Consider the following 17,301-nt stretch of genomic DNA (forward strand, 5'->3'; position numbering starts at 1 on the left):
AGCAAGAGTTCTATAAAAATATGTTAAGTGGCCAAAAAGTACTGGACTGGTTATGTATGTACAGTAATATACATGCAGTCATAGAGATATAAAGTCATAACTGTTATTTTTTTTAATTTTATGCATAAACTCTTTGTAAATCCTGTTCACTAAAGTCCCTTGACCAATATAAGTAAAGACACTGCACATAAAAATGGAAACAGAGTGGCTCTGTCGGTGGCTGCTCACCAGTCCACTGAATCCAGTTCTCGGCTCCTTCTGAGGACACCGCGCTGTCTGTGCTACAGCGCGTCAGTCACTTTACAGCTCTCCGACGGTCCATATCAGGGTCCGTTAATCAGACGAGTTGTCGCGACCAACCTTTAACCTTACCAGTTGCAGTTGAAAACACCTTTCTACACTGTGGTGCGACTCTCGGAAATGTCACCTCACACTGTTAACGTCTTGTCACACACAAACAAAGCCAAGTATGTCGCACGTGTTGAACTGACACCCGTGTGTTTCTCCGCTACGTTCTCTCCTTCTCAGTCTCCGCTCAAAACTAATATGCTACCTCCACAGATCTCTAGAACATTTGAAGTTGCATACGAGGGAATTCTATTTTGTGATTCATATCATAGTTTTGTTGCTCTAATTAACTACATTTACCTTTGTGACGTATTAAAATGCATATTACATTTAGATTATATTTACATCACATGGGTTTAACTGTGAATACCATATATTATTGTTGCATTTAATCCCATGGGAATTTTGAGTACTTACTCCGGAATTCTCATCTCTTACCTTTGGCCCCTTTGGCCAAACCTCAGAGAACTCTTACAACCCAGCGAGAATATAAAACAAAAAATCTGAGGTTGAGAAAAGAACTGAGGATTTAAACATGTAGAAGTTAAGAAAGTTGATTTCTCTGAAAAATGTCAAACTGAAAACAGACCACTGTTGCGCCCTTTATTTGACATCTGGAATAAATGGTGCATTAAATGCTATAATAATAAAAATTGAGTCTCTCTGGACCACACCAGGAAAGGAAGGAAAGTTAAATCTCCATAATGAGTTTATTGCAATGGATCTATTTTACTCTTTTTCCAGATCTTTTCCAGATGTTAATATTAGTTCACTAGCTCAGCTTTGCAAAATCCACAGTTCGGTAAATTGTTTATCATATACATGGTATTACATATCTGAATGAATTCTGAATAAATCAGTCAGACCGACTTATCACACTGATGACATCACTATATTATAAATCGGTCTTATAAAGAATTGTTATCTATTTAACAGGGGGTTGTCCAAAGGTCACTGGGCTATTGGTGCATGTGCTGAAATGAAAGCACAGTTAACCTAACATTAACCTGGATGAATACAGAGATATTTTTCACTAGCATATTACATTTTGAAGAAATGGTCTAATTCTTCAGTGTGTCGTGTGAGAAAGTCTGAAAAGGGCAAAGTTAATCATGTGTTCAGGCCCATAGAAGCTTAATGACACTTCAGTGGCGTGGCTGTGGTTCATGTGGTAGAGCAGATCAGCTACTGATTGGAAGGTTGGCGGTTCGATCCTTGGCTTCCCCAGTCTGCATGTCAAATATCCTTGGGCAAGATACTGACCCCAAGTTGACCTCTGATATGTTAATTGGAGTGTGAATATAGATTAGTTTGCACTTGAGTTTAGAAGTGCTTGGGTGAATGAGGCATGTTGTATAGAGTGCTTTATGTACTCCGGGAGAGTAGAAAAGCGCTATATAAGAATCAGTCCATTACCAGTCTACCATATATCATGGTATACATCAGAATACTTTAATCTCTAAGTAAATTATGTGGGTTATAGTTGCTCCAAGACACTAACAGTAACAGACTAAAGTAATTAAATATGTTACAGAGTTTTTTAAAAATTAAGAAATAGCTCTAATATATACAAATTGCTCAATTATACATATCAAGAATATTACAGAGGTAAAATATATATGATTGACTAAACAGAAAAAATAAATAAACAGAATATAAACAGAAAAAATATTAAATTATATAGACAATACAGACATACTATAAAGCAATAGTATTTAAAGTTTAAGTGTGTTTTTAAATCTAACATAACAGAAGATTACATGTAGAGCAGAAATGGTAGAGAGGAACTCTAATCAGATTTGATTTCTGTAGTCCTCACAGGAGCTGAAGATGTTCGGTCCTCCTTAGCCCTCTTTCTCTGCTTCTTTGCTGACAGACAAATCCACAGGAAGATAAAGAAACCTTATCAAGAAAACCAGAGAAACAAATGAACAGATCAGACACAAAATGCTCAAATCACTTGCACACAAACACAAACCACTAAACTGACCTTGTGTGGAGTTGAGGATACAGAAAAGGTAGAGAATGGGGTAGTTGATATATCCAGAACCCAGGAAGGCCAGGCCCCAGGTGGTACCCATCAGGCAGGTAAGACCAAACAATGTTAGGCCACTCTTACAGGATGCGTTAAACCTCTCTCGTACTTCCCATAATTTCCCCTTAGCTGTGGCTCCTGTCTTTAAGGTAGTCTGTAACACTTGTTTCATCTTACATATGCTGGAAGCCACTGCCATGAGAATGCCAGTGTTAAAGACAAAAACAAGGATGAAATATACCAGGTTCATGGAGTAGAAGAAGGTGTCGTCAGTGATCCAGCAGCTGTAAAACAGGCAGAGCTGTCAAAGTACAGTTTCAAAATCTGTGGCTGCATAGTCTGCCTACGGTCCAGCATACAAAGAACAGAAACAGTATAATTTCATAATGATATGAAACTTGGTTGTTGGTACTTTATGGTTTCAACTAGGGATGCAACGATACCAATTTTTTCAAACCAATACGATACCGATACTTGGATCCGAGTACTTGCTAATACTTCTACCACACACACACACACACACACACACACACACACACACACACACACACACACACACACACAAATGCAATGAATTGGAAGACAGGTTTTATTTTATTCTCTGCCGATAAAAAATAAAATCGTAATAAAAATGACCACAAAAAAAAAATTTCAAGTGAAAAATAAGCACTTCTGTTAAATTATTGCAGAGTCTCCACATTGTAATTTAACAAAATATCACTGAACTATTGGGCACTGTCTCAAGCTTTCAGAATAATAAATAAACACTTCTGTTTGGAATAAAATAAATACAAATTAGGTTTGAGAATAAAATAAACTTTTAAATTATTGCAGAGTGTCCAATTTCATATCGCAGCTCGAGTATGCTGAGAAGAATCCTATGTTTTCCACGACCGGCATTGGCTGGTCATCCAGACCGATAAAATGAGTCAGCGCCTCTGTTATTTTAACTGCCCGTGGATTTTCTCTTGACATTTTTCATCGTTTTTCCAAAACCTGAGTTAAAGTTGGCTGTTCTGTTCCACACTGCTGACATTTTGTTTAGCCTAGCTACAGCAGCCTCCAGTTTCTCTTTTTTATCTGGAGCCGCCAGTCTCACTCGCCTGACCCTGTGCCTGTTTAGCATGGGATGTCCCCCTAGTGACCAATCTAAAAAACTACAACAGAAATGACAAGCCACCCTCTGACTAATGAAATAAGTTGGTATCGGTTAACTTTTACGAGTATGAGTACAAACACATTTTACAGTATCGTCCCCGATACCCGATACCAGTATCGGTATCGGTGCATCCCTAGTTTCAACAGTACGCACTTCTTTGTATGACAGATCTTACTTTAATAGCCAGGAACATCCTGTAAAGAACATTTTTTTCCAGTGCGTTTGAGATTTATTTAATTTATTTGCTATCCTGATTACAAACTACATAATGTTCAGCAGGTTTTTAAATATGTCTGTGTGGCATGAAAATTCTCACTGTGGCTACGTCTACACTAGCCTGGATAAATTTGAAAACGGGGTATACGTCTGTAAACGCTCCGCATCCACACTATCGCTTTCAGTCATTTTCACAGAGTTGTTCGTCCACATTGAAATGGCCAAAAACGCTTACGTTCCAGTCCTGCACTTGCATGAAACGCAAGACAATTTGACCCGCCTCATTTCTGTCTGTCATTTATTTACTTTACGGCTCTTTAAAACGTCACAGCAAAATATTTAGGAAAAGCACAGAGTTTTTTCAATGGACTAACAATGAGGTGGAGTTGTTGGTGCGAGTAACATAAAAGTACAAAGTTGCAAAAGCGAGTGAGAATTAAATAATTTGAAGAAAAGCTCTCTGGAGCACGTACAAACTGATATTAATCTTTAATAGGGCTGTCAAAATTGAGAGCAAACAAGACAACTGCTGTATAATGCCCTCCGCTATCTTAGTTTAATCAGTCACATGACTGTATCGCATGACTAAAATGTGTCATCGTTTTCGAAAAGGCTCCGGGTTCGCTGTCTACACTGCGACGCGAAAACTGCATTTTCAAATGTATCTGCTTTGGAGAGTGTGGCGAGAATAAGGCACGGCGGGACCACGGAGTGTCATTCAGAGCCATCTTTATTGACATCTCACCACAACACACACAAACCCTGAGTCCCCGTGTTTTTAACTAGGCGGGCGTGATTAAGGATGCCGTGCAGGTGCGTCCGCCCTCCCTGCACGGCACCGCAGACCACGCCCCGCCACAGAGAGTGTTTTCAAAACGCTCCATTTGCCAGTGTGGATGGAAGGACAAAACGTTTTCAAATAAAAACGTATTCATGTGGACATGGCCTGTGTCACTGTGTAGCGGACAGGTTGCCCATGCAAACCCAGTCATGGATTTGGATTCCTATTGCTAAAGGCGCATAGTGCTAGTTTATAGTCTTGCCAAAAGCAGCTGGTTTACTTACATCGAACTAGTTTGGTTGGTGTCAGCCATGGTCATGTGTTTAACTCCATAAAACTGTTTGCAATCCATCACTCCTACAGAGACTGCCACAATTACAGCAGGAATTCCTAAGAAGCACACAATAAGACACAGACACAGTTTAACACCAAGTTATTTACTATCCAAGAGGCACCCAGCATATGAAAGACTTCATTCATAAGTTTAGGGAAAACTGGCAGTCAAGTGAGTCTGAAGAAGCCAGACATATTTCTAAGAGAGGTTGTTCAGTTTTAACAGTGTTCATTAATCATACAGTGAATGTAGAAGGAAATCTCAAAAGGGGTGGATACCAGGGCTGGGCGATATGGCCCAAAATTCATATCTTGATATTCTTTAAGCTGGGTATACACTTTTTCAGTCGCGTTATTCAGCTTCTGCTCAATCTGCACAATTGACTCGCAGGTGTTACATCCCACCAGGAGGATGTCTCTTCTCCCTACTAACCCTTTGTTTTGTCTAGGCTCCACCTCCTCTGTCCTGATTGGATGCTGCTTAGAGTCCGGTTAATTGTTAATCAGCAGAGCACTACTTAAGGCCTGTGGAGCTGTGCTTCTGTGCCCTCTGGCCATTTTGGTTGTCATACCTGTACAGGCTTGCGTGCCTTTGTGATTTGTATGAGCATTGTTGTTTTCATGTTCAGACTGCTTGTAGGGGAGAGCTGCCTTTTGTTTTGACATCCCGTTTTCTCCTGTTTATGTGTTGTTAGGTAGGTTATGGTTATAGGTTGTGTATTTTGTTTTCTTTGGAGTTAGGTAAGTTTCTTTTATTTTTACATCAGGGATGTTTTGCTTGTTATGTTGGCCTTGAAGTTATACCTCAGTCTGATAGTTTGAACCCAAATCTCATCACCAGCATTAAATAAACCTTTTAAAGTTACCATCTTGGCTCCTCCTTCACTATCCACCTTTATGTTCGTCCCTTCAACCCCCTAGACTGGCCAGGGGACGTAACACAGGGGTTAATCATTCGTAGTTCACGATGCAGGTTCTCACACTATACGGCCCGATGCTCTGATGCAACCTGAGTGCTCACACTGTGCGTCCATAACATGAAGGTTATAACAGAAAATCTGTCGCTTGCTCTCCCTCTCTGTCTTTCACTCACACAGACACACACCACCACCAACTTTGCTAAATTGCTAATGAAAAACATTGATCAGGCAGCTGTGATTGAGCAGCAGTATCCATCCAACTCTTTGGATGTGTGTCAATGCAGTTATGCCGTTAACGTCATTTTAACGAAATTAACGCTGACAGCACTAAAATAGTAATCTCCAAATGTTTTCTTTTTACCGACCAGCTCCTCTTTAATAGCTGTCCATCTTGTTGCCTGCAGCTGAAGCGATGGAGGAGGGGAAGTTGTGTTGGAGATTATGTATTGTAATATCAGGAGCAGGAACACGCCTCCAAACAAGCTCCTTATGGTTGTCATTTATAAAGGTTTCTCCAGTCCTGCAAGCTGTTCATCCTTGTTTACGTGCCTCACCCTACCTCCCTCCTTGTTCTCAGTTCTTTAACTTCCTCATTTCTATTTAGTGCACGGGGATCGGCAGGCCTGGGAGCCATCGCCAGTCCCCCTCGAGGCCTTCCCCAAACCGAAGCTCAATTCATGTCAAAGCATTCACTTTTACCTACTAATATGTTGTCAAACCTAAAATGAGGACGTGGGCCCAGCTAGTGAATTCAGTGAAGTAGAGAGGCGAGTCAGAGTAACGTAGCGTAGGCAAAAAGAAAGAGAGGTAAACTTGCAGCTCCACAAGTATAATTATAACGTAACATAGACTATATCGATATAAACAATATTGTCACATCTCATATCTCATATAAAAATATATCGATATATTTAAAAACTTGATATATCACCCAGCCCTAGTGCCTACCCATACTTTCACATTCAATAGTGATTGCAGCCATTGTCTACATGACCTCTGGTTCAGTAAAAGTTTCCTCATAAACCCTTTCCTCTTTTGTCATGTAGTAAATACCGTTGATAATTTTGCAATACTCACCCCAACCCGCAAGTGAAAGTTTCAGTAGGTAGTGTTTGTAGTAGGTGTTAAACACCTTAATCAGCATTAGATAGAGGTGAAGTCCCTCTATGGCCATCCAGGTGAAACTGCAGAGCAAGGAGTAATGCATGAACGCTGCAACAAACACACACACGCCCTCTCGGTCCAGTGTAGTTCCCCACTCAGTCAGCAGGAAGGATGAATTGAGCAGAAACAAGGCCCCACTCAGGGATACGTGAATAGATAGTGAGTAGTCCAGTTTGTGGTTACTGAGGAGGAGACAAATAAAAAATCAGATATGTGAAGTCCACAGACAAGTACATTATTATGCATGCTAATTTTATGATACATACCGACTGAAAGCATACATCAAAAGAGACAAAGCAGTAAAGAAAGCTGACAGACCGCAGCCTATGTAACTGATGTATGACAATATTTTCCAGTGGACTCCTGCAATTTGACCTCTTATCTGCAAAAAGTGATGAAGATTGTCTGTAGTTTACATATTTACTTTTACCAATATCTAAAAACAAGTGAGAAAATTAAGAAATAGGGAATTTTAGTACACCTATATTGAATAAAGATCATTTAAATCACTATAATTAGCTGCTAAAAACAAGAAGTTCATCAGGAACAACTTACCAGAAGAACAGCAAACGGTGTAGTATGGTCACAATAGCACGCAATGTCCTGTTCATTTGATCGGTTGAAGCTTTGAGTCTCACATCCATCAGTTTTCCAGGGTGAGCCTAAAAAATAAGTAAAACTTTGTTCTTTGCACATAAACAATTTCATATTTTAAATGCTGCAGCACTTAAAATATGAAACTGTTTACATCTGTGCCTTTTCATTACTGCTTTCTTAACTTCACTTAAGCATATGCAACATTTTTAAAAGGCAGGAGGTAGAATGTGGGGCGAGCCACCAGTCCATCACATTCCTAACTGAATATGCACATCCACAGATGTGCATCCACACATCCACATCTAGAGACGAAATACAATACAACTTTATTTGTATAGTACATTTAAAACCAGAGGTACACCAAAGTGCTTCACAAAATCCAGTAAAACAGTAGCAAAATACAAAAGCAGATAAGCTAGCAGGCGGGAGGCATTGATTAACCAAGCATACAAGCACGCAGATAAGCAAGTAAGACTTAAAGATAAAATCGATAAAACAATATAAGCAAAAGAGGAAAAGGGGAGGGCAAGAAAGTACACTTAAAAGGCATGCTCTAGGAAGCCGGGAAGGCTTAACTAAAAAGGTGGGTTTTCAATCGAGACTTGAAGGTCTGGCTTTAGTCAGACGAGCGAATAGCATGAGGGAGGTTGTTCCAGAGGTTAGGTGTGACTGAAGCGAAGGCACGTTCACCTCTGGTTTTCAGCTGTGACCTAGGTTGCACCAAGAGAAATTGGTCAGATGATCTCAGTGTTCTACTGGGAATATACACTGAGGATATCAATAAAGGAGCTAGGTGCGATATTATTTACGGTTTTAGAAGCGAGCAGTAGGATTTTGAAATCAATGAGGCATTTAATTGGAAGCCAGAGAGAATTGGGGTGATAGACTGAAGCCTACCAGTACCAGTTAGAAGGCGAGCCGCGGCATTTTGGGCGAGTTTCAATCTATGAAGCAGGGCAGAACGGTGTGTTTGTAGTAGAAATGAGTGTAGTAGAAATGAGTGTACAAAGAGGCTAGAGTACCGAATAGAGGTAGCATCAAAATACAGTTATGCTTGTCTCTGCAGCAATGTTGCACTGTGTCTATTACACTACATGTCCTAATTCACATACAAAGATCCATTTACTTACATCAAACTACTGGAGTTTTAAAACACCATGTTTATAAAGCCAATATGGTGTAAATAAATCAAGCCAGTAGTTAAAGATTCCCCAAATTGTCAGTTAACAAATAATTAGGTAAAAAAATATTAATGTGTCCAATCTCATTACTTTGGTGTTCATCTTGAAGTAACCAATAAAACTGATATATACTTACCATTTTCATCAAATTCATCAAAATAGTGACAGACTAACTGTGAGTCATCCTGTAAAATTAGAAAAATGTTAATAATGCAAAGTCAAATAAGCTTCTTAAACAGAATAAAACTAGTAAAAGAAAAGTTAGAATGATAAAAATCAAGTCACATATTTTTTTTCCCCTTTTTATGAGCCAGAACATTTAGTGTTGCACAATTTAGTGGTTCAGTGTATGATTAGGCAGCAGACACCGAGATTATCAGACATAGTGATCTCAGTTGCTCCCTTAATCACAGGGACTGACTGCAGCCGATGGAACTGCATGTTTGATCTGACAAACTGTTGTGCTAGATGCCTTTACTGCCACAGCATCAAAGGGACTTTTGACATGTTGGACAAATATGCAAACCATTACACCATGGAACCATAATCCGATTACAAATTTTCAATAACTACAAGAATAAACATTTCCGTAAAAACAGACTTACATCCAGTTGACCTTTGTCTGTTTTAACTCTAAAGGTCATCTTGATTGGAGAAGCCAGATTTCTGAGGCGCTCTTCCCCCAGCACCTCTATCCTGAGAACCACTGATACAATCTTTTCCTGATCAAACTAACAAAGGAATGTACAGTAAGAGAGGAAATAAAGACCATTATTATACGGTATAAATACAAATGTTTTATGTACATAATTTGTTTTAAATGGGGATAATGCTCATGACTGAGAATATAAAAAAGTTCATCAAAACATATTGAAATAGTATAAAAGATATAGGATATACTTGGAAATGGCCGTGATACATGAAGCTGACCAAACCAATAATCCTCTTCTCCTCTGGGATGGTCTTTAGAGCATCGACAGGCAGCCAAATCTTAGGGATGAATGAATGATTCTCAGGGTGCAGCTAACAGTGGATGGGAAAAAAAGTCAATTTATATCTTTCTGCAGAACAATTTAAGGGTCGTTTTAATCAAGCATACAGTATTAGTAACTAGATCGAAAACAATACTTTTAAACAACTACTGTCATGCTAGCTGAGTCCATATTATTCCCTTGTGTTTTTCATCAACATCTGGCTTGTGTACCTGGGGAGCTTCTATTTCCACTGTGGAATTCACTGAGGCCTTGCTGATGTTGATCACATTCAGAGACAAGTACTGCTGGTTGTAGGTAGTGGACAATGCAACCTCAGTCTGGGTGTTATTTATGAGGGTATGGATGGCCTTTCTTTCTTCACTGCAGAAATAAAATCCACATGGTTGCAAATGAAAGAACATCTTCTGCAATCAGATTTATACATTTGCATTAAATGAACTAGCATTTGGCAACCACAAATGCTAGTGTGACGTGAAGGCACGGAAATTTGTGCCAAGGTCATTAAGATGTCTCAGTGTGACCCAAATTGATGGATCAACCATCCTGTGAGCAATTTTGGTCACGGGGCTAAAGATTAACAGTACTAAAGGGAAAAAATAGAACAAAAGGAAAAAAGACAAATACATGTGCCTACTCAACAGCATGTGCAGGAGTGCCTGCTGCAGGACTCCTACTTACTTTATAAAGATCCGCTTGAGTTTTTGATCATTATTGAAGAGGTCCAAACACGAGTTTCTTATGTTGAACAGTGTTATCAAGTTTTTCTGTTTATAATCCAGTGAATAAATCAGTTGCAAGATGGAACTGTTCAGGCATGGGTTCAGGTAGCAAGTGTGATCTGGAAAAGAGACACGAAAGAGATTAAGAAAAAGAGAGGACAAGTGGGAATGGCTATGAATCAGCAGTTCGGCAGAACAATTTCTATCCTAATCAGACTAGATTTCAGCACACTTACCTTTTCCCAGTTGATAAATTATTCCATTTTCAGGTGTTGTTTCAGGCTCAACATCCAAGCAGTAAGATGTACCATTGAACCATGCCTCTTCTCCAGGAATGCATAGAAAGACGCAGGAAGTCTGACAGTCCATCTGACAGTCCACCGTACTTTGATGTGCAGTGATGTTTGCATTAGTTCCATTAATTTCAATGGTGTAAGTAGAAATGGTGAGACACACTGTGCACAGACACAGAAGACAAAAAAAAAAAGATGTAACTCACATAAACTTACACATATTCAGTCAGAGTTAAGTTAAGAGCAACTATTCCAGAGAGACCAAGTAGTACACATATAGTGCTGTGAAAAAGTTTAAGCCCCCTCCCTGATTTCACAGTTTTTTTCATTTTTCAAGATTCAAAGTGTTTATTGTCACGTGTCCAAAGGGGGGAAAAGGCATTTCTCTGTGCAATGAATTTTTTTCTTTGCTGTCCGCCCTCAGATGCCGGTTAATATAGACAACAGAAATAGAACAGATAAAATACAAATAGTACAAAAGTACAGAAAAGGAGACAAAATATTAAAGTGTGAAACAGAGATGTGTGCAAAAGAGCTATAGCTTAATATGTTGGCTTAATATGCAGCCTGATGTGCAAAAAATGATTATTACTGGTCAAAAATAGGTCAGCTGTTCAGGGTCTGATGGCAGTGGGGAAGAAAGAGTTGTTGAGTATAGATGTTCTGGATATCACACTTCTGAACCTCCATCCCAATGGCAGAAGTGTGAACAGTCCGTGTTGGGGGTCGTTGGGGATGGAGGCAGCTCTCCTCTGGGCTCTGCGATGGTAAGTGCTCTGCAGTGACAGCAGTGATCTTCCAAGCAGTTGTTATCACTCTCTGCAGGTGTTTACGGTCCATGGCAGTAGTGCTGCTGGACCATGCAGTGATGCAGCTTGTCAGTGTGCTCTCCACAATGCAGCTGTAGAACCTGCTGAGGATCTTGGCCGACATACCAAATTTCCTCAGCCTCCTCAGGAAATACAGCCGCTGCTGAGCCTACTTGACCAGCTGTGTGGTGTTCAGTGTCCAGGTGAGGTCCTCAGAGATGTAGACGCCCAGGTACCTAAAGCTGCTCACCCTCTCCACTTCAAGGCCCCGGATAAACAACAGCTGGTGAGGCCAACAGCGGCTGGTGAGGCCAACAGCGGCTGGTGAGGCCAACAGTGGCTGGTGAGCGGCTGGTCACACCTAATGTGACTATATGTGAGAGGAGGCACATATTGATTGGTAAATAAGAGCATCACTTTTATTCTCAGTTCTCCTGTTACCACAACAGATTGATACAGCATCCACATCATTGCAGCTGCAGCCCCAATCTGTCTCTCAATCTCCCACTCCAATTTACTCTCATCAGTTCTGCAAAGAAAAAGGGCCAAAATTCCTCCACAGAGATGTGAAAAAACTGTTGCCAGTTAGAACAAATTTCCAGGCAAGTTATAGCAAAAACTGTAAATAGAGCTTGATTGCAGTTCTTGCTCCCTCTAAATCTCCTGGAACTTTAATGGTTTACATAGGGACAAGTAGTACCACATCACAGCAACAGTCACCACAAGGTGCTTTATATTGTAAGATTATAAAATAATAGAATTTTTCTGAATCATGTGTTACAAATGATCTTTGTGGTTGGTATAACAACTTCATGTAAACTGGAGGTCTTATACACGACAAGGCAGAAAAAATGGAAGAAAATATAAAATATGAGGTAAATTAAAAAAAATATTTCACACAAATAAGTGGTGAGAACCAGAATTTTAAATCCAATTTGTATTTGTGTTATTTTTTGAAGACTGCACAAAAATGTTAGATAAATAAATAGATACATAAATAAATAATAAATATCAATTCCTATGAGTGAGCAAACAAAACAGATATTCATACCTTGGTCAGCCAGTGATTCGTGCAGCAGCAGCAAAAGAAGTACGGTCAACATTATTTATCCTGTGAATATGTGGAATAAATTTAAAACAAAATATAAAACAAAATGAACGCGTTTCAGAGAGTTTCAATCAGCTTTATTTAAAACCCATGTCAATAAACATTCATATATGAGGAAGGTAGTAGGAAGTAAGCTCGAATATGCATATTGGAAAGCATGTACTGATAACAATAATGCACGTGTCTGTCTTCAAGTCCTTTAAAAAACATACAAATGTTTACCTGCCCTCAAGTTCTCTCTCATTTTAAGTATCCATTGACCATTTTGAGCATTTTCTGACCCTTTGCAAGTAATTTCTGAAGGTTGATGCCAATCACTGGGAAAATAATTGCTAAAGCCTCAGTCATACAGGTGTAGCCAAATGTCAATGATCTATTTCTTTCCCTCAAGACCAGCTGTAGTGATGCTGTGAAAAGTGCAACATGAACTAGAAATTGTGACCATTTGCCTTCATAGTAAAAGTTACTGTCCTAGCTACTGTCCAAGCGTCAGTCTTCTCCATTCCTGGTTTGCATTGCAGTCAAGATTTAGTAATGCTTGACTACTAGTTAGCAAGTGTTTGCCGAAATACATTACAAAACTAATAAAGATATTAAGCATTTTTTCTAGCTAAAATTCACTTTTGAATGTGTGTCTTTTTTGCATTTGATACAAAGCACACAAAGAAATAAATAATGAGAAAATAAAGAAAGACTTACCTTAACATTCAGTCAACATCTCTGAGGTGAGCACGACGGACCAAACAGTCACCAGTAATCTGCCTGAGTGACTATGTGTTTAATGTTTAAGAGGCGCTTCTGTGTGGTCTTTGGGAGGTATTTGTTTTAGGCAAATGTTCTTTATGGGGGCAATAATATGACTGCAGTTCTAAAAACTATTTTCAGTGGAGTTTGGACTCTGACATCAGTCTGTTCTAAACTAGGTCTGTTAATAGGAATATTATGAAATATAACAAACAAGCAAAGCAAAAAAAAAAATCTTTTATTTTTTATTATTCATACTGACACTGTAGCTTTTATAGCAATGCATTGAGCATGTTCAGATGTACAAACTGGCACAGAAAAGTTTATATGTACAAAACATAAAATAACTAACACAATTTCTAATTGTGTAAAGCGCTTTGAGTGCTCAGATGAGTAGAAAAGCGCTATATAAGAACCAGTCCATTTACCATTTACCATTTAATAATCTCAAAGCTGGATTATAAGGAAACATGCTGTGAATTCACAATGGTGTAATCAACATAACTATATCAAAATTGCTCAAAGCACTAAACCAGTGGAGGGTGAACTGCATTTAAAAGCAAGATCAGCTCTGCGTGCAATCAAAAAAAGAGGACAGGTGACTTATAAAAATATCAATAATCAATTATTGTCCTCTTGACAATCCAGTCGGACCTGGAATCTTCTAGATTTTCTTCAGTATGGCAACTTTTACTCTCAAAAGTTTAAATAGGATGTTTTCATCCAATTTAAGCTTTATTTTGGAATGATAACCCCTTTACCACAAAGATTTATATAAACAAGAAAGTTTCAAATAAAGCAGCAGAACTGTCAAAATCTTCATACTATTACATTTATTTTCATCATTTAGAATCAGCTCCTGCCAGTTATGGTAAACTGCCGTGCATATAAAATCCAGAAGTAAAACAAAATCGTTACTGTCAGATTTCAGCGTTATGTTGCACATTTCACCAGCACACCTCTTGGTATTTTTCCAGTTGTGTTTAATCTAGTTGCTTTTACTACGTGTTTCACTGCTCGTCTGTTTAGCAGAGTTTTGGGACTTTCTCACTGACATCACAAACCACAGGAAGATGAAGAAACCTGTGTGGCACAAAGAAGAGTGTGTTAGGCAAAGGATCAGAGTGAGTCCAGGAAGTGTGAGGAGTGTGCAATTAATTCAAATAAACTGATAAGGCAACTGTGTTAGGTTACTGTTCATTTATACACACGAAAAGTCAAAATCTACTGCATACAATGATGTATTTTGAAGTAATGTCTATGAAATGGATAGCATGTGCACTTTAACAAGTGGCCTTGTTGGAAAGTTTTGTTCAGTTTCAAACAAACAAGCTTTATTCATCACATACACAATCATACACAGAACAACATGCAATAATAATACTACTACTAATACATTTTATTTGGAAGCGCCTTTCAAGTCACCCAAGGACACTTTACAATAAAATAGAACACATAATAGAACAATGACAAAATGAAGAACAATAAAAACAAAAGCACAAGATAGAATAAACAAGCAATAGATTCACAGTGAATATGCAGATTTGAATATAGGAGTTTTAGTAGGGATTTCAACTGGGGGAGAGAATCAGTGTTTTTTTTATATCTGGGGGTAGAGAGTTCCACAGCCTGGGAGCAGAGCAGCTCAAAGCTCTGCTTCCCATGGTGGTGAGACGGGAAGAATTAAATGTTTTGTGTCCGAGTTGCAGACAGGCTGCAGATGTAGCTGCGCCATTCCAGGGCTTGGTTTTCAGCATGGGTGGTCTAGCCAGGACCCTTACTGGATACTGGGTGGGACTCGATAAGCTAATCCTCATTATTCCCTTTGACAGAAACACACATAGCAGTAGACTGTACAGAGGTAGAGGCCAGGAGTGGTCAGCTGTCCAAATGAGAAGAAGCCAGGCTTCAGGTAAGGCCAAGCAGTGCGCCGACTCCCCACAGGCGACAAATACTTTTGATGCAGGTTAAAAAAAAACACAGATGACCACAAAATGTTTTCAAAATTGCTAAAAATTGTGTTCTCCAGATGCACTTCTTCATTTATAGAGTCTGATTTTAATAGAAATGTTTCAAGCTTTAAAAACACATTTTAAAATATTACCAGTAAATAACTTTCTTCAAAATATTTAAAATTAGACAACCATTGCAATAACTTGGTTCACATTGGCAGGTCAGACTTGTTCCCGGTCCGTGTTGGACCCAGGGCTGTCATTTTAGCACCAATTCAGTTCATAATTTCTATGGACAGGCATAGCCAAGTGCTGGAAGGCTTTCACATGGGTGATCTCAGAATTTCATCTCTGCTTTTCACAGATAATATGGTTCTGTTGGCTTTATCAGGTGGTGGCCTCTAGCTTGCACTGGAGTGGTTCATAACCAAGTGTGAAGCAGTAGGAATGAGAATCAGTAGCTCCAAGTCTGAGGCCATGTCCCTCAACCTGGAGTGCCCACCCTGGGTTAGAGATGAGTTAATGAGTGAAGTGAAGGAGTTTAAATATTTCGAGTTCTTGTTTTCAATTGAGGATTGTGGGACGGTCGACAGATCCCATATGGAAAAGAAATAGTAAAAACTTATATGACTTAACTCATGAAAGTGGCCACTTTCATGAGTAAATCATATAAGGCTTACATGATTTACTCATGAAAGTGGCCACTTTCTCATTACTTTCATATATTGTTTTAGTAAGTATCCAAAACATACAAGTTTCATTATATAATTTTTCAAGGGATCTTATATCTGTTTTTACTCTTGTATGCTTTTCATACAAGTTTCACACAAGACAGATACAAACCTTATAAGATTTATATGCATCTTTTCCATATGGGATGGATTAGTGCTGCAGCAGTAGTGATGCGGACGCTGTACCGGCCTGTCATTGTAAAAAGAGAGCTGAGCGTAAAAGCAAAGCACTCTCAGTTTACTGGTCGAACTACATCCTTTCCCTCACCTACGGTCATGAGCTCTGGGTAGTGACTGAAAGAGATCACAGATTCAAATGGAAGAAATTAGCTTTCTAAGTTTTTTCTCAGGGTGGCTGGTCTCTCCCTTAGACATAGGGTGAGGAGCTTAGCCATTTGGGAGGGGCTCAGAGTAAAGCTGCTACTCCTCCACATGGAAAGGAGCCAGTTAAGGTGATAGGGGAATCTGACAGGATGCCTCCTGGGTGTTCCAGGCATGTCCCACCTGGAGGAGGTCCCGAGGCAGACCCATTTTAAATGGAAAAATGAGGAATAGTGTTGGCAAGACCAGCTGGTCTGGGGTTTTCAAGGGACAGGCTGACATGGAGGATTTAGAAATGAAGTTATTTAAAGATTCTTTTGACAAATTTACCTCTTTTTTTTGTCCAACACAGAAAACACGTTTGACTGTCACTGCAAACATGACAGGGGAACAGTCCCGTTGTAGTCACCATTTTCACCATTTGATTGGTTATAAAGCATCTAAAGAGAAAAGAAACAGATGATGATTTAATGTCTCACACCGAAAAGCCAGAAAGGCATTCTGTAACAGAAATGTAGGACATGCAGTGTATTTTAAACAAATTAGACACATTTTCCTCCCTGACATGCAAATACATAGAAATTTTGATGCACATGCAAATCACCTAATAAATGTGAAGTAAGGTTGGATTTTACATGCATGCAAATTTGTTTCTTACACTTCAGTTTCAGGGGAGATAGAGATGCAGCCATAAAACTCTCTGTCTATGATCACCACCAATGACACAATGACTGCAGGAACACCTGAAACATACAAACTGATCAGTCAGACAAAGGTTTGCAGACTGGTGAAGACAACTTCCTGTTTGAAGTGCTCAGTGCTCAGTGCTCAGTGGATACTGATCAGTGGCCATCGCAATTTGCATATTAGTGATCAAGAAACTAACCCATCAGGT

General features: G+C 39.2%; 1 protein-coding gene across 1 annotated transcript; it reads right to left on the bottom strand.

Annotated features, from left to right (window-relative positions):
* Positions 1-667: 667 nt before the first annotated feature.
* Positions 668-13,350, bottom strand: LOC146526174 (adhesion G protein-coupled receptor G3-like). Its single transcript, XM_085182432.1, has 13 exons — positions 12,602-13,350; positions 10,685-10,903; positions 10,408-10,567; positions 9,939-10,089; positions 9,635-9,757; positions 9,340-9,465; positions 8,874-8,919; positions 7,512-7,612; positions 7,223-7,338; positions 6,870-7,138; positions 4,824-4,929; positions 2,339-2,667; positions 668-2,250 (listed from the first exon to the last, which is right to left on the bottom strand). The coding sequence occupies exons 1-13, from the start codon at positions 12,651-12,653 to the stop codon at positions 2,138-2,140; spliced, it is 1,911 nt and encodes a 636-aa protein (XP_085038558.1). The 5' UTR covers positions 12,654-13,350; the 3' UTR covers positions 668-2,137.
* Between the last annotated feature and the right edge of the window lie 3,951 nt (positions 13,351-17,301).

Source organism: Neolamprologus multifasciatus, chromosome 1 (assembly GCF_963576455.1).
Source record: "Neolamprologus multifasciatus chromosome 1, fNeoMul1.2, whole genome shotgun sequence".
NCBI lineage: Eukaryota > Metazoa > Chordata > Actinopteri > Cichliformes > Cichlidae > Neolamprologus > Neolamprologus multifasciatus.